Source organism: Sardina pilchardus, chromosome 7 (genome assembly GCF_963854185.1).
Source record: "Sardina pilchardus chromosome 7, fSarPil1.1, whole genome shotgun sequence".
NCBI classification, from domain to species: Eukaryota; Metazoa; Chordata; class Actinopteri; order Clupeiformes; family Clupeidae; genus Sardina; species Sardina pilchardus.
The window spans coordinates 7,848,410-7,875,013 of record NC_085000.1 but is presented as its reverse complement, the minus strand read 5'-3'; the positions used below and the strand labels follow the sequence as shown (position 1 = coordinate 7,875,013).

Here is a 26,604-nt window from a genome sequence, read left to right as displayed (position 1 = left end):
GATTGTTACCAAAGCATATGCATCAGAGTAGGGCAACACTTCTCTGCTCAGGCAGTCGTAAAGACAGACGACACCTATCATTTCATAAGCCTTGATGAATGAAAGAAGCTAAAGACAGCACTCTTCAGATTTTCTTTGTTTATTCGCCTACGAACTTTTCATAAGCCTTGTCAGGGGACTAACACCTTGACTTTGTATGTGTGTGTGTGTGTGTGTGTGTGTGTGTTTGTGTGCGCGCATGTCTTCTCTTCCTCCTCCAGTGTCGGGCCGCAGCAGTGCGTACGGGGACACCGCAGGTGAGGGCCACCCAGCGGGGCCCGGGAGCGTGAGCTCTAGCACGGGGGCCATCAGCACCACCACGGCCCAGCAGGAGGGAGAGGGCTCCGAGGGGGAGGGAGAGACCGAGGGGGACATCCACACCAGCAACAGGTCCGCACTCTCACACTCACTCAGCTTGGGCTCATGAGTGGACCATTCTTCAAAAGATATCAACTAGTTTTTCTTAAACCATCCCTACAGCTTATTCTACAGTTTTGGTGTAGTGTGGCTCAAAGCCATCGATATCTCAAAGTTGCGACACTACCATTGACTCCCGTGAACAAACAATGGCGGCACATCCGGGAACTATTCCATTGAGAATGAATGAATATAATACGACTTTTCTACATGACTTATAGTCGTGTGCATAATAATGCATTTTCATTGAGTAATGTATATATATGTGGAAATGCAGTTTATAGTAATTTTCATCAAGTATTTACCGTAAATATTAATGCGATCGCTGCTGTCAATCCCGTAGTAAACCAGGGACCGAGGGAACTACTGAGTCTACCCACTAACCACGTGACCGCTCTAATCTGGCTTTAACATGGAAGTCAACGGCTGTCGCAACTTTGAGATATCGATGGCTTTGGTGTGGCTACTTTAAGTTTCTTTTTTTCTTTTATTAAAAGAAAAGAAGTTTCTTAAATTTGAAAATAAATGTATTGACATAAGCAAAACTGAAATTCAAGTAATATATCCTATCTTACCTTTTGACCTACGGTCATCCTCAAAGATAGATAGATATAGATATAGCTTTGCTGTAGTATTGTCGTATCACTTGATGTGCACACAGTATGTGAAGATGTACTGTGCCTGCATCAGGCACTAAGTCCTCCTGTGTTGTCCCCTGTGTGTGCAGGCTGCACATGGTGCGTCTGATGCTGCTGGAGCGCCTGCTCCAACACCTGTCCCAGCTGCACAGCGTGGGGGGCGTACGCGCCATCCCCTACATGCAGGTGATCCTCATGCTGACCGCGGACCTGGACGGAGAGGACGAGAAGGACAAGGGGGCGCTGGACGACCTGCTGTCGCAGCTCATCGCCGAGCTCGGCATGCACAAGAAGGTCCATTATGCGCACTCTCACTCAGACACACGCACACACGCACGCACAGATTAAGACCATAAAAATCCTGCACATCCCCACATCCCTGTCTCTGCACGTCGTAGCTGAGCCAGAGCCTCAAAACAGCATATTGGCAAATAAGCCAAAGCTCATTTTCATTCCATAGTTCACACACACACACAAACACAAACACACACACACACTGCCTGAATACACACCTACCATACACATACAACCATAGCTATTTAGGTCCTCCATGGTGTGGAGCTCCTTGCGTATTGTCCCCTGAGGCCTGTGCGAAGCTCCTGCTCATGCGTGTGCACATGTGTTTGTGTTTGGGATCAGCAGGACGTGTCCAAGAAGAACGAGCGCAGCCCCATCAACGAGGTGCACCTGGTCATCATGAGGCTCCTCAGCGTCTTCATGTCTCGCACCAAGTCTGGCTCCAAGTCCTCGTCCGAGGTACCCCGTCATTCCCGAATGCTCCCTGCACCGCTCACTGTGCACGCTTGATGTCTTAGCACCGCTCACTGTAATGCTGTAGGGTCCTCTTACAGGATGAAGAGAATGGCTATTCGGTTGTTAAGTCCGACGTCACGGACCCAGCAGCTATTTTGTGAAAAGACGTTTATTAGCGCAGCCAGACGGGTTTTGCTACTTGTAAACTTTGTCATCACCACCTTCGTTTTAGCGGTTTTAAAACAAAATCGCTAAACTTTAACAAAGTAATCACTGTAGCTATGCAGCCAGATGATACATGAATGGGTAACGTCCAGGCTTCCGCAAAAATATAGATTTGATTAGATTGAGGCAACAACTCCGTATAAGATGAACATTTTCTTAAAGGCTAGTCAGAATAACGGAAAATAATAGTTTATTTGACTGTCTATGGAGAATAACATGTGAGTTTGAAAGCCGTTGGACCCGGAAAACTGTTTATTATCCCATTATTACATCATCACTTAATAACCGAATACCAACAATGTAGCATAGCTGTACAAGCATAATGTATCCGCACAGAACTACATATGATTTGAGTTGATGCACATTGCACCATGTGCAATAATTAATCTGTGGGATAAAGGAAATTGGAGGAAGCGTTAAAAAGTTGTGAGTACAGTGGCAGTGTCCGCTTTGCATGTATGCATTAGCAGAAATGCTAAAGTCAGTGCAGTGTACAATAAATCAGTTCAAGGGAGAAGTCCTGTAAAATAATCAGCCCTTGAATGATGGTACCTGACCACTGATCTCCTCCTCCCTCGTTCTCTCCTCCCTGTTTCTCTCTGCAGTCGTCGTCGCTCATCTCCAACGCCACGGCGACGGCCCTGCTGAGCCTGGGGGCCATCGACTACTGCCTGCACGTGCTCAAGTCGCTGCTGGAGTTCTGGAAGACGCAGCAGGGCGAGGAGGAGCCGGCGGCCGCCAGCCAGCTGCTCAAGCCCCACGCCTCGTCCTCCCCGCCCGACATGAGCCCCTTCTTCCTGCGCCAGTATGTCAAGGTACGCCGGTCACTGCTGTCCAGCCTGAACAGGGTCTCAGAGGGCCAGCTGCAGCCACAGTGAGAGAGTTCAAGACAAAGACAGTGACGTTTTGAACAGATGTTTACTCTTACGTTCTATATCTATGTGTGGTTGGTACTATCGGATTGTTGTAGATGATAAGGAACAGCACAGTTGAATAGAAACTCTATATTTTATGGATGATCACCTCTCCGTATCTTGTGAGATGTTGGTGTAACAGTCTTGCTCCTCCTCCTGTGCCACCACAGGGCCACGCCTCTGACGTGTTTGAGGCCTACTCCCAGCTGCTCACTGAGATGGTGCTCCGGCTGCCCTACCAGATCAAGAAGATCGCCGACACCAACCCCCGCATCCCGCCCCCCATCTTTGACCACTCCTGGTTCTACTTCCTCTCCGAGGTAGCCTAACTTGTCTTTTCTTTACATTCCTTCTCCCATTTATACTACCACTGTAGTGTGTAACTGTTCTTAGAAGTTAGAAGCTGCTTTCAGACATAGGCATAAGTCCGCATGTTCTGCGGATGTTAAGCAGTTGGTCCATACACCTGAACAAGAGCCACATATACTGCGGAGGGCATGTTTGAAAAGCAACCAATGTGACGCTTTCCGCAGCTCTTCTCATGACCATAACTTAAGATGGTCTAGTAGCAGTAGCATGTTGACCTGTGATCAGAATATGCCTTATTTATGATCTTATTCTATAATGTGCCTGCTCATATAAATGACATGTAAGTTGCTTTGGATAAAAGCATTTGCTAAAAGCATAAATATCAAATAATATTTCTGTGTTAGTGCTGGTGTTTGAGTGTGCTAACTGCCTCTCCTGTTCTGTCGTTGCAGTACCTGATGATCCAGCAGACGCCGTTTGTGCGCCGGCAGGTGCGCAAGCTGCTGCTGTTCATCTGCGGCTCCAAGGAGAAGTACCGGCAGCTGCGCGACCTGCACACGCTGGACTCGCACGTGCGCGGCATCAAGAAGCTGCTGGAGGAGCAGGGCATCTTCCTGAGGGCCGGCGTGGTCACCGCCTCCTCCGGCTCCGCCCTGCAGTACGACACCCTCATCAGCCTGGTGAGCGCCGCCGCTTTGGGCTCTGGTGCTGTTTAAAGCTAGTTAGAAACATAAACGTGTAGTTTAGTGTAAAAATTAAAAGTAAAGTTTGTTGGGATTTATTGAATGTGTGTGTGCGTGTGTGTGTTTTTATTGATTTGTTTGTTTATTTGTTTGTTTTTCCCAGATGGAGCATCTGAAGGCCTGTGCAGAAATTGCCACTCAAAGAACCATCAACTGGCAGAAGTTCTGCATGAAGGATGAGTGTGAGTAGTGAGCAGCTCATCAGCATGTGTTCCTGAGGGCCCTTTGTCTAGTTCATGACGACGGCTGATCTGTCAATCAAAAACAGAAGCTGTCAGATGTGACGTTTGTTTAGCAATACGTCACACCATAATTGATTATCTAGAGTACAGAGTCATTTGTCAATAAGTAAGATGTCTTCTCCCATGTGGTGTGTGTGTGTGTGTGTGTTGCTTCTCTAAATAACACTCTCCCTCTCTTCCCCTCCCTCCCTCTCTGTCCATAGCGGTGCTGTACTTCCTGCTGCAGGTGAGCTTCCTGGTGGACGAGGGCGTGTCCCCGGTGCTGCTGCAGCTGCTGTCCTGTGCCCTGTGTGGCAGTAAGGTCCTGGCCGCCTCCTCCTCAGGGGGCTCCGGCGGCGGCTCTGGCGCCTCCCAGTCCTCCCAGAGCAAGTCCTCCAGCAAGAAGAGCAAGAAGGAGGACAAGGAGAAGGAGAAGGAGGGTGAGTGGGAGAGAGGGGGGAGCAGTCACCTAGTGTCTATCATCATTCTATTATCATTAGTGTCAAGCTATTGGAAACTCTTTTTTGGCACATTAGACAAAGATTTTAATACAATGACAATTCTTGACTTGGAGCCTCTTTTTATTGTTTAGTTCATAATAATAGTTTAATTCCAGTGATTGAAACATTTTAATTTCGTTATTTAAAACTGAGATTCATGTCCGTGATTGTTATAAAATCCAGTTAAAGGACATAGAGTGGTTTAAAGTTGTGTTGTGATGAAGCTGAGCACGCTTGTCCTTGCGTTGACCAGGAGAGGGCGCTGGTAGTCTGGAGGATCAGCTGTGCACCGCTCTGGTCAGTCAGCTCAACAAGTTTGCGGACAAGGAGACTCTGATCCAGTTCCTGCGCTGCTTCCTGCTGGAGTCCAACTCGTCGTCTGTGCGCTGGCAAGCCCACTGTCTGGCCCTGCACATCTACAGGTACACAACTACACCTGCAAAGACACACACACACACCGGCGGAAATGATCTGTATCTCCTCCCCCTTGCTCAGTTTATTGAATCTAGGTACAGATGAGGATAACTTTTCCGACTTGGAACAACGATTCATTTCATAAACTATGTCATTAAAAAACTTGGCAATTTGTTATTGTTCCTTCTATTGCTGTTCTATTCTATTTTTCACATAGATCACTGTTTCTCGAAGTCACCTAGTACTGTCGATGCAAAAAAATTGTACTACCTTGCTCGAGTTGCTTGAGCCGACAGTACTCAGTAACTCCAACAAACCGAGATCTATGTGAAAAATGACCGGCATTCTCCTTTTAAACTTCTTCCTGAAGTCTGAATGCCTCGGTATCACTATTATTCCTGTACACTGCCTCACCTGAGAAAGGGGAAACAAAACACCTGTAATTGTCTTATTGCAGGAACTCCAGTAAGTCCCAGCAGGAGCTGCTCCTGGACCTCATGTGGGCCATCTGGCCCGAGCTCCCGGCGTACGGACGCAAGGCGGCCCAGTTCGTGGACCTGCTCGGCTACTTCTCCCTCAAGACGCCACAGACGGAGAAGAAGGTGAGTCAACACACAATGTCCTGAAATGTTTTGTCCCAACAAACTCATTTAAATTTCTTCCACGTAAATGTACAGTAAGAAAATATTGTACTCTAGACCTTACGTATTCTATTCCTTAAGACATGTCTGTTATGTTTGACAGCTGAAGGAATACTCACAGAAGGCTGTGGAAATTCTCAGAACTCAAAACCACATACTCACCAACCACCCCAACTCCAACATCTACAAGTAAGCATCAAAGATCAATTTCAAAGTTAATTTCTCAACGGAATCATAATGAATTCCGCTTTAATGATTTTGTCCCTCTTGTTTTCGCACTCTGTTTAGCACCCTGTCTGGGCTTGTCGAATTTGATGGATTTTACCTGGAAAGTGATCCCTGCTTGGTCTGCAACAACCCCGAAGTGCCATTCTCAGTAAGCAACACTGAAGCTCTGTCCAGCTCTGTGACTGATGCCGTTTCATTTGGTGTCATGTTGAAAGTTATTTTTCGTCATTCAAACCTATTTGCCGCCGCTGTTTTGCAGAACATCAAGCTGTCCTCGATCAAGGTGGACACGCGGTACACCACCACGCAGCAGGTGGTCAAGCTGATCGGCAGCCACACCATCAGCAAAGTCACGGTGAAGATCGGCGATCTCAAGCGCACCAAGATGGTGCGCACCATCAACCTGTACTACAACAACAGAACCGTGCAGGCCATCGTGGAACTGAAAAACAAGTGAGTGGCAGCAGTTCAAGTGACTTCTCAGTGCCTCTTTCAATGACACTTTCTTACTCGCTCACTCTCTCACTCCATCTCTTCACCGCATACAAAAAGTGTTGTAAAGTAGCATTAGCTATAAACACTATGATATATGCGTCAGATAATGGTTTTGTCATGTATATTGTATCTGTCCCCATCAAATAAACTATAATAATAACTTATTTAAACTATTTCAGACTTTCTGAAATTGGCGCATATAGTGTATTTGTGTTTTAAGTACATCTGTTAGTAAATCGTGTGCAGTGCTGTTTTGATGTACACGATGTCCAACCCCAACAGTCCAGTGACCTCTGTTGGTTCTCTCTCTCAGGCCGGCCCGCTGGCACAAGGCCAAGAAGGTGCAGCTGACCCCCGGGCAGACGGAGGTGAAGATCGACCTGCCCCTGCCCATCGTGGCGTCCAACCTGATGATCGAGTTCTCCGACTTCTACGAGAACTACCAGGCCTCCACGGAGACCCTGCAGTGCCCGCGCTGCAGCGCGTCCGTGCCCGCCAACCCAGGAGTGTGTGGCAACTGCGGAGAGAACGTGTACCAGTGCCACAAGTGCAGGTGGGTCCGCTCAGCGTAGTGTTGCATGGGCTGAATCCCAGAGTGAGCCCTGAGGACCAAGGACTAAAGAGTCTCAGGGCGCTTTCACACCACTAATTCGATTATTTGGTCCGCTTCAGGCAGTGAAATTGTTATTATGTAGCATATAGACTCCAGTGAGGTCCGCTTTCACACCAGAAAACGAACCAAAATTAGTCTGATTGATTTTTTTCTCAATGTTTATCTTCCGGTAGAAATCGGCGCCAATTTTGACTCACTATTTTGACCTACAGTCTATGGTTTGGACCCCAGTTCGCGTTCTCACCAGAGGGACCGCACCAGAGGTCTACTTTTGGTGCGGAGTCAAGCGGACCGAGACCTCCTCTTTTTGGAGGTCTCGGTCCGCTTGTTTTGGTGCGCACCCGAGTGCGATTAATGCTTTCACACCAACAAAAACGAACCAAACTAAGAGGTTTTGGTACGAATGGACCGTTTGGTGCGCACCAAACGATGTTGGTGTGAAAGCACCCTCAGACTTAATTGATCTCAGGTGCTAAGTGAGTGAGTGAGTGTGTGAGGCCACTTGGGCTCAGATAGGTATAAATGGGATTGGGACAGCACTTCACCAGATCACATGTACTTTGGCAATAGTCTTTAATAGCAAAGACGTTGCTGACACTTGTACCATGCACGTGTGTCGTGCTGTTGCTTACCTTTAAACACAACAACGCTTTGAACTGTGGGTAATTCCCTTTGGTCTGCACCGATGCGGACCCACGGAAAGGCCTCAGTAAGTGTGTACTCAGACCCTCACGCCCTTTGAAACATTGGGACAGCCCTAAACCCTTACAAATTTTGCGAGGACACGCAGCAAAGTCTGTGAGTCTGGACTTTGGGATTGGGCCATCGAGACGCATCGATCCCTAATTCCCCCATGAACCATGGTGTGACTTTGAGATGTCTGGCTGATGTTGACTGTGCCCCTCTCTTCTGCCAGATCCATAAACTACGATGAGAAGGACCCCTTCCTGTGCAACGCCTGTGGCTTCTGCAAATACGCCCGCTTTGATTTCATGCTGTACGCCAAGCCCTGCTGTGCTGTGGATCCCATAGAGAACGAAGAGGACAGGAAGAAGGTGAGAAGAACACACACACACACACACACACACACACACACACACACACACACACACACACACACACACACACACTTCCATACACACTCCCAGACAGTGGCCTACACACCATAAGCCCATGCACACTGCTGATTAACATTGACTAGAGCATCTGTGCTCATTTGTTTAGTGTTGCTCAAGTTGAAGGACCATCACTGCTGCTCTGTTCCAGTCTGATTCAATGATGTGCTGTCTCAGCCGGGTGGACAACCTTATCTCCCTAACGCCCTTGTGTGTGTGTGTGTGTGTGTGTGTGTGTGTGTGTGTGTGTGACCTTGGCAGGCGGTGACCAACATCAACACACTGCTGGATAAGGCAGACCGAGTGTACCACCAGCTCATGGGCCACCGGCCCCAACTGGAGAGCCTGCTGTCCAAGGTGAATGAGGCCGCCCCAGAGAAACCACAGGTGGGTCCCTAAGACCATCTGTCCCAAGCTCTCCAAGTCCAAGCTCAACTTGCTCTTGTCTTAGACTTTTCCCCTCCTTTGCATTTCGTAATTCTGTTTGGATTTGACTTTTCCAGTGACACTTTTGTTAAGATGGAGGCTTTATTATTCACATTATTACATTGATTGGAAATGTACTGTGTCCGCATGTCTATTTGACTATGTGAGCTTACTGGAGCGTGTCAGTGGTGTGTGTATGTGTGCCCCCAGGACGACACGGGCGCGGGCGCAGGCCTGGGCACCTCCACGGCCAGCGTCAACCGCTACATCCAGCAGCTGGCACAGGAGTACAGCGGAGACTGCAAGACCTCTTTTGACGAGCTCTCCAAAATCATCCAGGTAGGATTCTACTGTACTACACATGCCACCATACCAGACTTGACATATTATAGAATAGGCACAAGTGTCTGCAGCATTCATACCACATTGGGGTCCAAGTGTCCACGGAGGGTCCTGGTTCGAATCCGACCCTCGGCCATTTCCCTTTCCCATCTTATTCTCCCCCTCATTTCCTATTATGTTTCACTGTCCTTTCTAAATAAAGGCAAGAAGCACACACATATACTGTACTACAAAAAAAGAAAAGGAAAAGGATGATTGGGAAAGAGCTCAAAGGGTATCCAGAGAGCCATTGGTCTTCTCAAAGTCATTAGCCTACTTGCACTACAGTAGACATTTCTTGATGTCATTATGATTTATGTCCTGTAATGCCCACTGGCCCCAGGTTAATGTGTTTCACATGGAGGAATATTTTTATGGTCACGTTGCTATGCAGTACTCAAAACAAAAACACGGACAGGCAGAGAGACTGTGTGTTGTCCTCTTTATCTCATGTTCTCTCTCTCTTTTTCTTTCTTCCTTTCTTTCTTTATCTCTCTCTCTCTCTCTCTATCTATCCCATCCTGTAGAAAGTGCTGGCGTCTCGTAAGGAGCTGCTGGAGTACGACCTGCAGCAGCGTGAGGCGGCCACGCGCTCCTCGCGCTCCAGCTCGGGCGCCCACCAGCCCACGTTCACGGCCAGCCAGTACCGCGCGCTCTCCGTGCTGGGCTGCGGCCACACGTCCTCCACCAAGTGCTACGGCTGCGCCTCGGCCGTCACCGGCCACTGCATCACGCTGCTGCGCGCGCTGGCCACCAACCCGGCCATCCGGCAGATCCTGGTGCTGCAGGGCCTCATCCGCGAGCTCTTCGAGTACAACCTGCGCCGCGGCACCGGGGGCATGCGCGAGGAGGTGCGCCAGCTCATGTGCCTCCTCACCAGGTGAGACTCCAGACGCCTATTACATGTACTTCATATGTAGTACAGCTCATGTGCCTCCTCACCAGGTGAGACTCCAGACACCTATTACATGTACTTCATATGTAGTACAGCTCATGTGCCTCCTCACCAGGTGAGACACCAGACGCCTTTTACATGCACTTCATATGTAGTACAGCTCATGTGCCTCCTCACCAGGTGAGACACCAGACGCCTTTTACATGCACTTCATATGTAGTACAGCTCATGTGCCTCCTCACCAGGTGAGACTCCAGCCGCCTACTGGGTTACATACACTTCATATGTAGTACAGCTCATGTGCCTCCACCAGGTGAGACACCAGACACCTACTGGGTTACAGTACATACACTTCATATGTAGTACAGCTCATGTGCCTCCTCACCAGGTGAGACACCAGACGCCTTTTATATGTACTTCATATGTAGTACAGCTCATGTGCCTCCTCACCAGGTGAGACTCCAGACACCTATTACATGCACTTCATATGTAGTACAGCTCATGTGCCTCCTCACCAGGTGAGACTCCAGCCGCCTACTGGATTACATACACTTCACATGTAGTACAGCTTATGTGCTACAGCTTAAGCACTGTCCACTATCTTATGTCCTGCAGAAGTGCTATGTACTATTTTAAGCACTATGTCTTATGTACTGTGTACTATTTTAAGCACTATAGCTTAAGTACTGTGTACTACATTACAAGTACTATGGACTATATCTTAAGTACTAATGTATTTACCATCTTATGTAGCACATCTTAAATACTATAAGTCTTAAGTACTAAGTACTATCTTAGGTACTGTATCTTAAGTATTACTGTATGTGCCATCTTGGATACTATATGTGACTCCACGGCAAAACCAATCGCTTGTCGCAACAGGCGTTTCCGAGAAAAACGACCATTTATGTTACTTGTGGCAAAATCGTGGATTTTTTTTTTTGTGTGTGTTTTGAAACAGTGGGAGGTCTACACTGTACGGCCGTGAATACATTTCGCTGAAAAACTTTTCTAGTCTAAAAACGTGAGTTTCTTGAGGTGAGAAATGTAACTCCATCAGAATGTTAGCGGCGTCTCGTTTTTCCCCCTCTACTCTAATATTTACGGTAAATGCACTCATTGACGACCACCAAGCTATCCGCGCGCCGTGTCGTTGTAAATACAAGTAAGTACCGTAAATCTTGAAATAGCGGCGACCTTACAAAGCGTTCGTGAGTGTTGAGCCGACAGTCAACTTCAGAGGCAGATTTCTCCGTTTTTCTCTTGGCATGACAGGATGAACTCAACTCCTTTGAATATTTATATTTCAGTAATATGACGTTCAATTCATTAGATATAGGTATCGTTTTGAAGGTTGATTATGCCCTTTCGTGAAAACGTAATAACTGTAATTTGTACTGTAATGTGATTGATTTCGCTGTGGAAGGTCACATATCTTAAGTATCATGTACTGTCTCCGGTACTTCATCTTAAGTGCCAAGTGAAGAGAAGGAAGGAGTTACTGACCCCTTGGGTTATGAATGTGAAATGCATGGTCATTGGAAGTGGACCAAAGTCCATGAAGGGGAGATGGTTAAAGACTTTGTCCATTGGCATTGTATTGTGTACACCACCAGTGGTGATTAGCGTGCTTCATCAGTATTATTGGATGCACAGTTATAGTAGATATGCTGGCCTCAACCCCCCTGCTCTGCTCTGCTCTGCTCTACAGAGATCACCCGGAGGCCACCCAGCAGATGAACGACCTCATCCTCGCCAAAGTGTCCGCAGCTCTCAAGGGCCACTGGGCCAACCCGGATCTGGTAAGTGTAAGTGTTCATGTGGACAGAGACGGTGTTCTTTGGTAATAATGACTAAATCTCACCCCAAAATGCTAAACGCTTTTGTACGCGTGTGTTTGTTATGGCTCTGCAGGTGAGCAGTCTGCAGTACGAGATGCAGCTCCTCACTGACTCCATCGCCAAGGAAGGAGGATGCTGGGAGTTGCGTCTGCGATGTGGTGGGTTCAGTTTCCTGTCTTTAAGACTTTCTCAGCACTTTATTTATTTTTTTAACTCAACTCAACTGAAGTGTACATTTGGGCACTGAGCGTTTGATCTCATCCTTGTCCACTCTGCTGTTTGCGTGCAGCTCTCAGTCTGTTCCTGATGGCGGTGAACATCAAGACGCCCGTGGTGGTGGAGAACATCACTCTGATGTGCCTCAGAATCCTCCAGAAACTGATCAAGCCCCCCGCCCCCACCAGCAAAAAGAACAAGGTGAGCGCAGCCCTCCCCACAGTAGCTGTCTTTGTCTGTCTGAGGGTTTGCCAAACGTCGAGGGTTTTTCCATTCCATTACTGCACTGCTCTGCCAGTTGTGATGTTCAGCCAAAAGTCTCTGTGTTGAAGTTTCCAGCTTATCCAAAGTCATTTTAAAGTTCGATACAGTGCAAGAAAATACAGACGAGACAGTTAACTTGAGAAAGTAGATTACTATGCTTCTTTGTTTGACCTGCTGGCTGGTGTAGTTCTGTTCACTAAGATGGTGTGTTGCGTTGTGTTCCAGGATTCTGCGGTTGAGTCCCTGACGACCGTAAAGCCATACAGCAACGAGATCCACGCACAGGCCCAGCTGTGGCTCAAAAAGGATCCCAAAGCCTCTTACGAGGCCTGGAAAAAGTGCCTTCCAGCCAGATGTAAGTCACGGCGAAAGACAGCATTTGTTTTTTTTAACTGACTTTACATTGATGCCACTTTAATACAGCATGCCTAATATCCAAAGTTCAAAGCTTTGTTACCACGAAGTATTGCGTGACTACAGATATCCAATAAGACCGATTCAAATCCCCCAAAATGAAAATTATGAAATGCTAATGTTGAGCTGTTTAAAATCTTTTGAGGTAATATAAACGCTGCCGTTTGTTGCTCACGCTGCAGGTCAGGAGACGGTCTCGAAGCCTGCGAACAAGACGGAGGTGCGGAGGCAGTACCTGATGGAGAAGTACGTGTGGAAGTGGAAGCAGTATGTCCGCTCGCGCTCCGAGAGCCTGTTCCCTCGTCTGCTCAAACTGGGCCACAACAACTGGCTGCGACAGGTAAACACCCACCTGTTACCTCGTGTGCAGGGATAAAGACCGCGTCAAGAGTTCCATTATCAGTATCTTAGTTGTTCCCACAACGTTTCCGTTGTAACATGCCATATGTTATCTTAATGCAGTGGAAGGAGTTTGGGAACAAAATAGAATAGCATTGTTTTGTGTTTTTTTTGTTGTTGTTGAAAGGGTCTATTCATGGGTTTCATCAGGTCCCTTTCCACAGATGTATTAATCAAGCACCATGCAGTCTGCATTCATAATCAAGGTGCTTTATTTTATACACCTGTGTAAAGGGACCTGATGAAACCCATAAAGGGGAAACGAATGGTTATGAGCCCCAATTAAGGCACTGAATAAAAGCTGCTCCCTTTAGTTAGCCTCATATTCAGATATAGTCATTTCAAGCCATTGAACAAGCAAAGACTGGATTGCTCACGTTGAGTAATCTGTTGCGTGTCCTTTTCCCTCCTCCAGGTGCTCTTCACTCCGGCTACTCAGGCGGCGAGGCAGGCGGCCTGCACCATCGTGGAGGCCCTCACCACCATCCCCAGCCGCAAGCAGCAGGTGCTGGATCTCCTCACAAGGTAACGCTCACTCGAAATGATCACGCTCATGAGGATCGATAATGCATTTGGTAAATTGCCTATGGCCTCAGCAGGCATTGTGTAAAAGACCAGAGTGTTGTAAAGTGTGTGTGTGTGTGTGTGTGTGTGTGTGTGTGTCGTGTGTGTTTGTGTGTGTGTCGTGTGTGTTTGTGTGTGTGCATGCATGTGAACTTAGCCAGCAGTTAAGCTGCATATCATCATTGGGGGTGGGAGTGAGCATTTATTGTATGTTCAATGTTCATCCTCTTGTCTCATCAACTTGTGTCTGCTTGAACCTTCACCATGTGCTGTTGTCCTCCACAGCTATCTGGATGAGCTGAGCATAGCAGGGGAGTGTGCTGCGGAGTACCTGGCCCTCTACCAGAAGCTCATCAAGCCGGCGCACTGGAAGGTCTACCTGGCCGCTCGAGGAGTTCTGCCCTATATCGGCAATCTCATCACCAAGGTACTCAAGCGCGCACATACATTAATGATGGGAGCCGAAAGCACTGCTCTCCGCAATACCCCCGTTGGTGTCTGTGAATGCTCAAAACGCTAGATAAATGCTAGAACTGCGTTTGTTTGTTACAGGAAATCGCCCACTTGTTGGCTCTGGAGGAGGCCACCCTGAGCACAGACCTCCAGCAGGGCTATGCGCTCAAGAGTCTGACGGGTAAGCTAGCGGGATTCTCCTCCTCTCCTTAGTCCTTAGTGTAATGTCTGAATTTAATGTGCTGTTCACATGTGCTGTTGTTCTGCTAGATGTTAAAGTATGCCTGCTCACCAACTGGAATAATAATCGTCTTCATCTGTCCATGTTTAGTTTTGAAGGAAAACTGTAGTTTAGGTTAAAGAGTTGGCTCTGACGTGTGCGTGTGTGTGTGTGCTGTTCAGGGCTGCTGTCCTCTTTCGTGGAGGTGGAGTCGATCAAGCGGCACTTCAAGAGCCGCCTGGTGGGCACGGTGCTGAACGGCTACCTGTGCCTGAGGAAGCTGGTGGTGCAGCGGACCAAGCTCATCGACGAGACGCAGGACATGCTGCTGGAGATGCTGGAGGACATGACCACAGGTCAGCAGCATGGGGCTGAGGCTTTCAAGGGTCTGCTGGTCAGACCAGACAATAGAGGATGAAATAGCTTCATTTGGTCTCACAAAGGGAAATGTTACCTGTGTTGTAGAGCAGGAATCGGACAATTACACAATATAAGGATATATCATTAGGAGGCACACAGGGAACAAATGCCTGCCTACCTAACATACTGTAATGATCGAATTCACTAGTCTAGGGGTTATCCTAAATGCAAGCTAGTGTATCCCTTGGTACAATTGACCCTGCCGTGTTGGTGATCAGGTAGCTGTGTGTGCAGCTACCTTACGGAGGTCTTGTGTGTAAGCAGTGTACACAAGCGACAGGAGCAGCCAGCCCAGTGAAGGACTTGCTTTGTTTGGCTTGACCTGAGATTTATCTGCTTCAGAATGAAGAGCACACGATGAGTTGTAGGCAGTCATTTACCAGGCAGTCAGACTATTAGAAAACCTTCTGGTGTCTGTCAGGCTCAGTCATAATGAGAAGATATAAGAGTCGTACGAGAACAGTGCGGTTCAAGAGGCCACCGATTTCATTTACCAGACTAGAGCGAACACCTTGAGGTTGACAGTAATTTGTCAGCGCCTATGCTGTTTGGCAAGGGTTGTTTTCCTTTTTGAATATTCCGAACATGAGTTATTGCCGGCTGGGTAACGCTTGTTCCCTTCACCTCCACAGGGACCGAGTCGGAGACGAAGGCTTTCATGGCGGTGTGCATCGAGACTGCCAAGCGCTACAACCTGGATGACTACCGCACGCCGGTGTTCATCTTTGAAAGACTATGCAGCATCATCTATCCGGTGAGTCACCCTGCATGTCAATGACGCGCAAGGTGGTGCAAGGCTTTAACAAAAGGCCACATTGTAGCATAAGCAAAGCAAGGTATTAGTTTTAAATTTTTTTAAAAAGTTTTATTAGTTTTTAATTGACAAATTAAGTTAGCTTTATTTAAAATGTTCAATTGACCTGACCTAGTCTAGTCTGGTATGTTAATGTTTTTGGTATCACACATAGTTGACATTTGAAGCTGAGATGTGTTGTTGTTGCTTTCCTGTGTCTAGTCTATGGAAGCGTGACTTGATAACCGCTCAGTTTATGGTATGAAGTGGATATGTGGAGAGTGGTTGCGTTGACTGACTCTTAATTGACCTCCTCTCTCCTCTCCGCCTCTTGTGTCCAGGAGGAGAACGAGGTGACGGAGTTCTTTGTGACGCTGGAGAAGGACCCGCAGCAGGAGGACTTCCTGCAGGGCCGCATGCCGGGCAACCCCTACAGCAGCAACGAGCCGGGCATCGGGCCCCTCATGAGGGACATCAAGAACAAGATCTGCCAGGACTGCGACCTGGTGGCCCTGCTGGAGGACGACAGCGGCATGGAGGTACGGCTCGGCTTGGCTCTCCGCAGTCACCTGACCTCAGTCACCTGACCTCTCCGAATGTCTGCCCTCTCTTGTCCTCAAGACCTTAAGTGATGTGCTCTTGCATAGTGGTTTTATATAAAAGAAAAGGAACACAAATGTGTAATTCATAATTAATAAGAATTTACTTCATTTGTGAATATTTGGCTCGTTCTAGTCCCTCTCTAAGTGTGATTGTGATATATTTGTGAAAATATATCACAATCAGTGACATTGACAGGAAGAATAATCATGATATGATTCAATCAATAAGATTAGTATTTTGAAATGTAGATTAGTCTCTTTTTAAATATGCATGTGTCCTCCTGTCTTTCAGCTCCTTGTGAACAACAAGATCATCAGCTTGGATCTGTCTGTAGCTGAGGTCTACAAGAAAGTGTGGTGCCCCACCAATGAGGTAGGCTCAGATGGTTGTGTGTGCTCATCTACCAGGTCATCTGTGTCAGTGTGGCTGACTAATATGTGTGTGGTGATGAGAAACAGTGGATGAGACTGGTGTGTTCATCTTCCAGGGAGAGCCAATGAGGATCATTTACAGGATGAGGGGTCTCTTGGGAGATGCAACAGAGGAGTTCATCGAGTCACTAGACTCAACCACTGGTAGGATTTCAAACCATTGCCATTTACATATTCCCCCAGTTTTTAGTTATTTTTTACCCCAAACAAATCATATGAAGATAGGATGGAAAAATGATAATGATGTTTTCTTTATTTTGGTGTGATCACTTTATTTCTAATTGGAGAACATGTTGGGGTCTTCCCTGCCATCTGGTTTTACTCTGCAGTACTATGGTAAAGGGTTGAATGTCTGAGAGAAAGTGTGTGTTTTCCTGTAGACGAAGAGGAGGATGAGGAGGAGGTGTACAAGATGGCCGGTGTGATGGCCCAGTGTGGGGGTCTGGAGTGTATGCTCAATCGCCTGTCTGGAATCAAGGACTTCAAGCAGGGCAGACACCTGCTCACTGTGAGTACAGTCTGACCCTTAACAAAACTGAACCGTTTGGATGGATCTGTGCTTTGTAATTGCTATTTCCAGAACAGATGATGTTATAAATACTGCTACCCTCTCAATCCAGGTGCTGCTGAAGTTGTTCAGCTACTGTGTGAAGGTGAAGATCAACAGACAGCAGCTGGTCAGGCCGGAGATGAACACGCTGAATGTCATGCTGGGCACTCTAAACCTGGTACGCCCATTTCAATTCACCAGTCACTTCCACTGTGCTTATCTGTTACATTGCACAATAGCCTGCATTATGATAATCAGATCATGCTCAAATTACATTGATTACGTTTCCATTACGTATGGATTGCAGTGTCTGTATTGTGCGTATGCGATGGGAAAAGCAATGGGCAAGTCTCATGTGTGAAGTACAGTAAGTTGAACTGTGTGTTTGTGTGCTTGACCAGGCACTGGTGGCGGAACAGGAGAGTAAGGACAGCGGCGGAGCCTCCATAGCCGAGCAGGTCCTCAGCATCATGGAGATCATCCTGGATGAGGCCAACGCCGAGACGGTGTCTGAAGACAAGGTGAGGGCCCCAGTGCTACTGTCTGAACCAAAGGCCTGTAACGTCTAATCACAAACTAACCAGAGGGTTTAGGCTTAAGTTTGATATGTTCATGTTCATGTAAGACTGTGTAGACAACAATTGGAGAAAAAGTATAGTAGATCATCTAGTATACACTACTCACAAAAAGTTAGGGATATCTGGCTTTCAGGAGACATTTAATGTGTTGGTGCAGAAAGTACTGAAATGTTGAACTGTTGTACATGCACATTCAAAAGTTTAGAGAAGGTCACATTGAGTTCACCTTCATTTTAGGTGAATCCTGAAATTTCACCCGCAAGCTGAATATCCTTGACCTTTTCTGAATAGTGTATCTAAATATAGAAAATAGGTTCTCATGGACGAATCCTTGTTCCTGTTTCAGGGTAACTTGCTGCTGACGGGCGATAAGGACCAGCTGGTGATGCTGCTGGACCAGATCAACACGCCGTTTGTGCGCTCCAACCCCAGCGTCCTGCAGGGGCTACTGCGCATCATCCCTTACCTGTCCTTCGGAGAGCTGGAGAAAATGCACATTCTGGTTGAACGCTTTAAGCCCTGCTGCAGTTTTGACAAGTACGCTCACCTAAGCCCCCCAACCACTATCAGTAGACGCCTACAACAAGTTTGCATACAAAAAGTTACCATCTTTGCCCAAATAAGGAGATCTACCGTTAGTTAGCTTCGATTAACACCTGGATTTCCTTTTATGGGCAAAGCTTTATATGGCAGCTTTTTTTTTTTTTTTTTGTAGGCGAACTTCAGAGGTCTATCATTAACAGGATCCTTGCCGGTGTCAGTGTTAGGCCTAATAAAATGATGGTGTAAAACTATAAAAGTTCAGTTTTATCAGAGTAGTCATGACGCCAGTAGATTATCATTAATTGCATTCGAAATGTATCAAAATGTTGTGATAAGGGTAATAAAGTGTCAGAGGCAAGTTTAGTTTCATTTCATACACAAAGGTAATTTAATGTGCTTTTCATAAACAAAAGCAAACAATAATAGCAAATAAAAGCATAAAAGTGCAATAGTTGAAGAATAGGTTGAAAAGTAAATGACACAATAAAAAAACATCACAAGACACAAGGTAAAATAATTGCAAAATAATGTAATTAAAAAATAATTCAAAAGATAGCACCTCTAACTGATTTATGGTATGAGAAGTAGACAGAACAGGAGTGCTGGAGGATGACCAGAGGTGATGCTGTGCAGTCCTGTGAGTCTTGACCGCTGGCTTTCGTCCCGCAGGTACGATGAAGAGCACAGTGCGGATGATAAGGTCTTCCTGGACTGCTTCTGCAAGATTGCTGCCGGCATCAAGAACAACAGCAACGGCCACCAGCTCAAGGACCTGATCCTGCAGAAGGGCATCACACAGAGTGCCCTAGACTACATGAAGAAACATATCCCCAGCGCCAAGAAGTAGGCCACTAGCTCACTAACCAGGCCGCATCTCAGGAAGCCGTTTCCAAGAAATCTGCTCTTTTAGTCTTTGCTAGTTTGTGGTTAACCCATCCTATGTGTTTGTTTACTAGTTTGGATGCAGATGTGTGGAAGAAGTTCCTGTCCAGACCGGCCTTGCCCTTCATCCTGAGGCTGCTCCGTGGCCTGGCCACCCAGCACCCCCCCACACAGGTGAGACCTTCCTGGAAGAAGCCTCACAGCCTTGCATAACACCTCATTTAGTTCTGACTCCTCTATTCAATTTAATCTAATCTAATCTAATCTAATCATCACTTGAGGTAGCACACTCTGGCCTTAGACCAGGCACTCTACTGTATCTGCATTGACTAGGTCCACCTAGTTGGATATGGGTACCTGCTTGGGTTGGGGTTGGGGGGGTTAAATGTGTGATTGACTGGTGTCCCATCTCTAAAGGTAGTCTATAACCCTCATCTACATGTCTCCACGGACACCGGGTATAAGCAGCAGCCTTATTAGCCTTCATGGCTTGGGCAGGATTAGTGTTCTCATCATACACACCAGTCTGGTGTTCCCTTGAGGTGAGCGGACTGACTCCCAGCTCCTCTATGATCCGTCCCCACAGATGCTGATAGGAACCGACTCCATCAGCAACCTCCACAAGCTGGAGCAGGTGTCCAGTGACGAGGGCATCGGCACGCTGGCCGAGAACCTCCTGGAGGCGCTCCGCGAGCACGCCGACGTCAACCTGAAGATCGACGCGGCGCGGCGGGAGACGCGGGCCGAGAAGAAGCGCATGGCCATGGCCATGAGGCAGAAGGCGCTCGGCACTCTGGGAATGACGGTACGCGCCGCAGGACATAACACGCAGAGTTCTCTCAGTATAAAAAGCAAAGCATACTGCTGCAGTATAGACCGGATTTGGAAATGTGTCTCTTTAGAGACCTCATTTACTGAAGGGAACATGATACCTTGCTTGCAGGCATTTATATTTATTTATCTGAAGCTTTTAGTCGACTGTCGGATACGAAAATAAAACCACATTCGTCACAGACAGTTAGAGCCCATCTTAATGCACTGTAGATTAAGAACGTTGTATACATAATAGATCACAATAGCTCTTAATGCAGTAACATGATCAGAGCTTGTTTCGGAGACCGCAGCAGACAGTAACCCTTGTGCTGCATTGGTGCTTCCTCAGACCAATGAGAAGGGCCAGGTGGTGACCAAGACGTCGCTGCTGAAGCAGATGGAGGAGCTGATCGAGGAGCCGGGCCTGACCTGCTGCATCTGCAGAGAGGGCTACAAGTTCCAGGTACACCACACCACACCACACTCAAGTCAGGAGAGGTCAAGATTTAGGGTGTGAAATTAGGGGTGTGTATTTATAACAAATAAAGTCCCACAATTCCACCTTTGTGATAACAAATGCTGTTGTGCAATTGAGTGGGTGTTTATCTACTACCTGGGATGTTTATCCACCTCACACCTAGTGACGTTGACGCATGAGAATGGTCGCACCTGGCCTGGTTGTATTTATAGTGGTTAGATAGAGTTCTGAATGCACTTTGGCTTTTCCTGATCATACATGCGTCTGTTCCGCAGCCCACCAAGGTGTTGGGGATTTACACGTTCACCAAGCGGGTGGCCTTGGAGGAGTTTGAAAACAAGCCCCGCAAGCAGCAGGGCTACAGCACTGTCTCGCACTTTAACATAGTCCACTACGACTGTCACCTCGCTGCTGTCAGGTACTGGATCACACACACACACACACTACATGGCCTGCACTTTTACAGATGTCACAGGACGAGTTGTTGTCCTCAATGTCCTGCTTTTCCTTAACTTGGACTATTTCTCTCATTTCTTCTTTCATTTTCCCCCTTGATTATTTTCACTCTTTTCATTCTTCTTCACCTTCATCGCTACCTCTGCTCTATCTCATTTCCATATTCTTTCTATCTCTCTCTTTATTTCTCTCCCTCTTCCTCTCTCTCTTCCTCTCTCTCTCTCTAGGCTGGCTCGTGGGCGAGAGGAGTGGGAGAGCGCCGCCCTACAGAATGCCAACACCAAGTGCAATGGGCTTCTCCCAGTTTGGGGGCCACACGTACCCGAATCAGCCTTTGCCACCTGCTTGGCAAGGTACAGACTTTGCCCTCTGGTTGTTTTGAGTGTTAAGTGGTTGATTATTAATCATGTGTTGCTGCCAAGTCACAGTTGAGGTCTGTGTGTAAACATGGCAATATTACTTTTATGGAGCAGTTATTAACTGTTCATTAGGTATTTATGCAGAGAGGGTTAAAGCAGAGTAATGAAGTTGATGAGTAACTATTATTTTTGTTAATCAAAAACCCTGTGTGTGTCTGTGTGTCTGTGTGTGTTTGTGTGTCTAATGTCTGGTGGCTGTCCCCCCCCTCCCCCCTGTGCAGGCACAACACATATCTGCAGGAGTGCACAGGGCAGCGGGAGCCCACGTACCAGCTCAACATCCACGACACCAAGCTGCTGTTCCTGCGCTTCGCCATGGAGCAGTCCTTCAGCGTGGACACGGGGGGCGGCGGCCGCGAGAGCAACATCCACCTCATCCCCTACATCATCCACACAGTCCTCTATGTCCTCAACACGTACGTGGACACCACTAGACACTGGTCCCCACACACACACACACACACACACACACACACACACACGCAAACCTCTTCCAAACCATCACTGTCTTAATCAGTTGCTCTTTGAGAGAGGCACAGCACCATAACAAAAGCTCCACCATTCCAGAGCACTGCCACTAAAGGCCTCTGAGTAGAGAGCAGGCTGCTCTGGGGTTGCGTATAGCGTCTCTAAACAAGCAGACGCAGCATTGAGAAGCCCAGGCTAGCCGGAGCAGGAGGGCTAGCGGCTGGCACAGGCTCAGCACTGGGACACTGAAGTGCAGTGGCTCATATTCTCCTTTCTCTCCAGGGGTTGTCAATACTCATGCATTTTAAATATGAAGAGTGGGGTTCTCTGAGGATAGCTGCCTTGCTGCTTTAGTGGTTTGGCTTTAAGGAGGAGGATGAAACATCACATGCCCAAAAATGTGCTGGAAACGTTTTCCTCTCTGCTACTGTAGATTGACATGTGACCATATTGTGTCTCTGTCTGTCCCCTCTTGCTGTCTGTCTGTCTCTGTCTGTCTGTCTTTCTTTCTTTCTTCCTCTCTCTCACTCTCTCTCTCTGTCTCTATCTCTCTCTCTCTCTATCTCTGTCTGTCTGTCTTTCTTTCTTCCTGTCTCTCTCACTCTCTCTCTCTGTCTCTATCTCTCTCTCTCTCTATCTGTCTATCTGTCTATCTTTCTTTTTCTGTCTCTCCCCTCTTGCTGTCTGTCTGTCTGTCTCTGTCTGTCTTTCTTTCTTTCTTTCTTTCTTCCTCTCTCTCTCACTCTCTCTCTCTGTCTCTATCTCTCTCTCTCTCTATCTGTCTATCTGTCTATCTTTCTTTTTCTGTCTCTCCCCTCTTGCTGTCTGTCTGTCTGTCTCTGTCTGTCTTTCTTTCTTTCTTTCTTTCTTTCTTTCTTTCTTCCTCTCTCTCTCACTCTCTCTCTCTGTCTCTATCTCTCTCTCTCTCTCTCTATCTGTCTATCTGTCTATCTTTCTTTTTCTGTCTCTCCCCTCTTGCTGTCTGTCTGTCTGTCTCTGTCTGTCTTTCTTTCTTTCTTTCTTTCTTCCTCCCTCTCTCTCTCTCTGCCTGCCCCACAGCACCAGAGCCACGTCGCGTGAGGAGAAGAACCTGCAGAGCTTCCTGGAGCAGCCGTGCGAGAAGTGGCTGGAGAGCTCGTACGAGGTGGACGGGCCGCACTACTACACGGTGCTGTCCATGCACATCATGCCGCCCGAGCGCTGGCGCACCTCGCGCCTCGACTTCCTGCGCCGCCTGCTCCTCGCCGCGCACGCCCGCAAGGTCTCGCCCACCGGAGCCAACAAGTGAGTGTCTGGAGGGGGTCAAGGGGGGGGGGGAACTGTGCCGCAGGTGTTCATCTCCGTACCACATTTGGGTTTAGGCGCCCACAGAAACCTGACTTCACGCGGTCCGGCAAGAGGTCATTTCTCGGCCCTGCTCCCGTCTCTCTCTTTCGACACGTTTTCTGTCAATCTTGACTGTCCTAAAAATAAACTTTTAAAAAAAAAAGCCCACTCACAAGTGACCCACATACTGTCGCCAATCCAGCTATTTTCACCATCGCTCACAAGATACGATCATCAACGGTGACATTCTAGGCTGAAGAGTAATCCTCGCCTGAGGAGAAAGGTCACCATTTCAGGAAGTACAGGCGCAGGTTGCCCTCTGGGCTAATTGTGTTGATCGCGACCTGTGAACCAAGCTGGTGTTTTAAAGCATCTTGCTGTCTCCCACCCAGCTCAAGAACCTCCTCAGTGGTTGGCCCACCAACAGGCTAAACGAATCAGTGGCCTGCTTGTGTATTTGCCTGACCCAAACACTTGTGTAGTTGCTCTCTAACTTCACAGCGCCGGCGCCCGTTTAGCCCATAATGAGGGAAGCCTGCAGACTCATTTGTCTTGTCGGCTCGTGTTAGGGTTGCTTGCGCTCTCCACGAGGGAAGGGCTGCTGCAGTTGTTTGTTATCAGGCACTCTGTTCATTAGGACTCTTTTGGCACCACTCGATCCGTCGCAAATATGGCCTCGTTCGCAATGCTGTTCAACTCTTGGAATTCTTGTAGAATATGCAGGAATGTTTCGGAGGATTTGAAGCTATGAGTAAAATCTTCAGCGAAGGTGATTTTTTTTCTCTCTCTCTCTCTCTCTCTCCTTTTTTCCTCATTTGCTAACCTTGCTTTTGTGTTTGTCTTTGTTTTGATCCCCTAGGCTCACAGACAAAACTGTGAAGGAATATGCAGTTTACCGCTCACCACTTCTCTTCTGGGGTCTGGTGGATCTCATCTATGACATGTTCAGGGTAAGAGTGAGAAGCCTTCAAGTCCAGCTAAAGGGGATGAAGTCAGCCCTCTCCCTACACATCAGGGAATTAGGATGTCCATTTGGCTGATTAAATTCTTTGGATGTCCACATATGGAAACTTGTATACGTTTGTGCACTTCCATTAGAGTGTACGCGTGCGTGTGTGTGTTGCTCAATATCTTACTCCTTTGTCCTTTCCCTCCCCCCAACAGAAAGTGCCCACCAGTAACACAGAGGGAGGCTGGTCCTTCTCATTGGCGGAGTACGTGCGGCACAACGACATGCCCATCTACGAGGCCTCGGAGCGGGTGCTCAGAGCCTTCCAGGACGAGCTCATGCCTGCTGAATCCTTCTCAGAGTTCCTCGACGTCGTAGGTCAGTAGTGGAGAGAGTCCCGCTCGCCTCCCGTATCAAACGCGTTTTCATGCCAGCCTGTCAATATGATCTCTTGCCATTAGGAATCCACTCTTCTGTGTTGAAGTGTGTAGGATGTGTGTAAGCACTTGTACAGTGCAGCTTCTCAAAGTCTTCTTACCTTGATGTCAAACTGGGAAAATGGTGAACTTTAGATGATGGATATTGAACTAGGCATGCTGAACTTACTATAATTGTGCACTAGAAAATGGAAGTGCCTGTACAGTGCCGTTTTACACCCTGTGTTTTCACCCTGTCTGATGACAAACTGGAAATGATTAACTGATTAACTGGAAATGATCAACTGGAACTTACAATAGTTATCTACTAGAAAAGATGCTGATCTTAAAATAAGTGATCGGCGTAAGGCATACTGCGTGGAAGATTGATGTAGCCGACCTAAACGTTTCCTGTTTGGTCAGCCAGCCTCCTCATGGTTGTTGTGTGTTTGTCCCTCGGCAGGTCTTCTCTCGGACATCCCTGACCCCGACGGCTTCCTGCAGGATCTGTTGAACTCCGTGCCCTGATGGCATTCAGCCGAGCGGGCGCCCACACTGGACTGACTGCCACCCTGCCCCAAAAGTGGGGTGGCTTTGCAGAGAGGGGTGACGGAAGGCTGGCCACCGCATTGGCCCCCCCCCCGCCTCGAAGACACCCTTTCCATGCCCCCCCCAACCCTACCCACCCCTCCACACCCATAAGGGACACTGTTCAATCAGAGCCCTGCCCCCCCCCCCCCCCCCCTCCAAAAAAATCTATCTACACACACACACTCTCTCCATACAGTTCCTAATCTCCATTATGGGTAAACATTAGCTTTTTCAACTATAACTCTCCAACCAGGAAACTTCTGTGTGTAGTCTGACGAGTTAAAGAAAAAAGAAAAAAAAATGGAAAAAAAGATTTCAAAATAAAACAAAATGCAGTTATTACATTTTTTTTCTGTAACATTTAATACAGTCACCAGTGCTGTTCTGATTAAAAAACGTGTTGAAGGTGAAATCTGACAGTAACTCTTCAGAAGTGTATTTTTTGGGGGGAGGGTGGTTTTGATTACAATGTTCAAAAGTGACTTTTTCTTTCCCCTTGCCCCCCTTATGATTATTATCCTTATAAATTTTTTTGTTTTGTTTTGTTTGATTATTGAGTTAATTTCCTACTTGGCGTATCACAGGATTGTGAATTCAGTTGTTCTGTTATGCACTATGTTTCTGGGCTTTTGCGGTGGTGTTCTACAGCTGATTGTATTTTGTGGGGAGGGCTGTGGCCTGATGATGCTGGTTGTGTGTGTGTGTGCGCTGCGTGTGTGTGTGTTTTGATTTTTTTTGTTTTGTTTTGTTTTCAAGTTGATGCGCATGTGTAAGATTTTTTTTTTTCTTTCCATAATTAAAAAAAAAGATGCTGCGAGTTTTAAAATGCATAGCTAACCAAGGACTGTGGTCCATCTCTGTTAACTGAAGTGAATCCTGACCTGTAACAGGAGATAACTTGCAACAACAATTAAACTTCACTTCTCAAGATGAAACTATAAAATGGCCTGCATTTTCTTTTACTTACAAAACGTTGTGATTCCCATTTCTTCATTCAGCCATTGTGGCTGGTTCCCCATCTGAATCTCTACTCACTACCCTGGATTCTCTTTTGGATTTTTGTGTCTCTCTCAGCCATAACAGTAAACCAATATCCTACAGAGGACCCTCACAGTTTCGGAATGTCAAAGTGGAGTCATGATAACTGGTTAAAGTGGTAATGTGAATTCCTGCAAAGGAGTGCCACGTTTGCAATTTAATGGGATGTGAGTGCATAAGCTATGGTGTTAAATGCTTACAAAATATCAGCTTTTTTTTGTTTTGTTTTGTCAATAAAGCGTCATTTCGATTTGGGGGTACGTGAGGAATGTGGGCTTTTCCCAAAGTAACATTCTCCAATATAACATGGGCTACAGGGAATTAAATATTCTGCCAAGTAGCTTTAAAAGAGCGAGACAAAAGTGGAGAAAAGGCGACTTATGTATTTGTTATAATGTGGACCATGTGGCTACAACCCTTGTCGACGCACTGTTCAGAGCACAGGGGTTAATTTCACGGAAAGCATACAGATGACGAGATGCTGCGCAGTAGCACAGGACTTGGGAAAGGGT

General features: G+C 47.2%; 1 protein-coding gene across 1 annotated transcript in view; it reads left to right on the top strand.

The window, feature by feature from the left end:
• Nucleotides 1-25,997, top strand: part of ubr4 (ubiquitin protein ligase E3 component n-recognin 4) — a 58,302-nt gene extending 32,305 nt beyond the window's left edge. The window contains exons 59-104 of the mRNA XM_062540568.1: nt 261-429; nt 1,184-1,388; nt 1,737-1,850; nt 2,678-2,887; nt 3,157-3,306; nt 3,748-3,975; nt 4,142-4,220; nt 4,484-4,699; nt 5,013-5,181; nt 5,631-5,775; nt 5,918-6,003; nt 6,103-6,190; nt 6,302-6,495; nt 6,851-7,090; nt 8,067-8,205; nt 8,527-8,652; nt 8,902-9,030; nt 9,600-9,952; nt 11,679-11,769; nt 11,882-11,966; nt 12,098-12,225; nt 12,514-12,643; nt 12,885-13,042; nt 13,517-13,626; nt 13,951-14,092; nt 14,218-14,299; nt 14,521-14,694; nt 15,391-15,512; nt 15,893-16,090; nt 16,446-16,526; nt 16,642-16,729; nt 16,966-17,093; nt 17,206-17,313; nt 17,537-17,656; nt 18,060-18,250; nt 18,926-19,099; nt 19,213-19,312; nt 19,725-19,943; nt 20,301-20,414; nt 20,705-20,847; nt 21,113-21,238; nt 21,526-21,720; nt 22,832-23,056; nt 23,958-24,048; nt 24,263-24,425; nt 24,927-25,997. Coding sequence (XP_062396552.1) covers nt 261-429; nt 1,184-1,388; nt 1,737-1,850; nt 2,678-2,887; nt 3,157-3,306; nt 3,748-3,975; nt 4,142-4,220; nt 4,484-4,699; nt 5,013-5,181; nt 5,631-5,775; nt 5,918-6,003; nt 6,103-6,190; nt 6,302-6,495; nt 6,851-7,090; nt 8,067-8,205; nt 8,527-8,652; nt 8,902-9,030; nt 9,600-9,952; nt 11,679-11,769; nt 11,882-11,966; nt 12,098-12,225; nt 12,514-12,643; nt 12,885-13,042; nt 13,517-13,626; nt 13,951-14,092; nt 14,218-14,299; nt 14,521-14,694; nt 15,391-15,512; nt 15,893-16,090; nt 16,446-16,526; nt 16,642-16,729; nt 16,966-17,093; nt 17,206-17,313; nt 17,537-17,656; nt 18,060-18,250; nt 18,926-19,099; nt 19,213-19,312; nt 19,725-19,943; nt 20,301-20,414; nt 20,705-20,847; nt 21,113-21,238; nt 21,526-21,720; nt 22,832-23,056; nt 23,958-24,048; nt 24,263-24,425; nt 24,927-24,991 — 6,791 coding nt within the window. The 3' untranslated portion in view covers nt 24,992-25,997. The remainder of the gene's footprint in view (nt 1-260; nt 430-1,183; nt 1,389-1,736; nt 1,851-2,677; nt 2,888-3,156; nt 3,307-3,747; nt 3,976-4,141; nt 4,221-4,483; nt 4,700-5,012; nt 5,182-5,630; nt 5,776-5,917; nt 6,004-6,102; nt 6,191-6,301; nt 6,496-6,850; nt 7,091-8,066; nt 8,206-8,526; nt 8,653-8,901; nt 9,031-9,599; nt 9,953-11,678; nt 11,770-11,881; nt 11,967-12,097; nt 12,226-12,513; nt 12,644-12,884; nt 13,043-13,516; nt 13,627-13,950; nt 14,093-14,217; nt 14,300-14,520; nt 14,695-15,390; nt 15,513-15,892; nt 16,091-16,445; nt 16,527-16,641; nt 16,730-16,965; nt 17,094-17,205; nt 17,314-17,536; nt 17,657-18,059; nt 18,251-18,925; nt 19,100-19,212; nt 19,313-19,724; nt 19,944-20,300; nt 20,415-20,704; nt 20,848-21,112; nt 21,239-21,525; nt 21,721-22,831; nt 23,057-23,957; nt 24,049-24,262; nt 24,426-24,926) is intronic.
• The last annotated feature ends 607 nt before the right edge of the window (nt 25,998-26,604 follow it).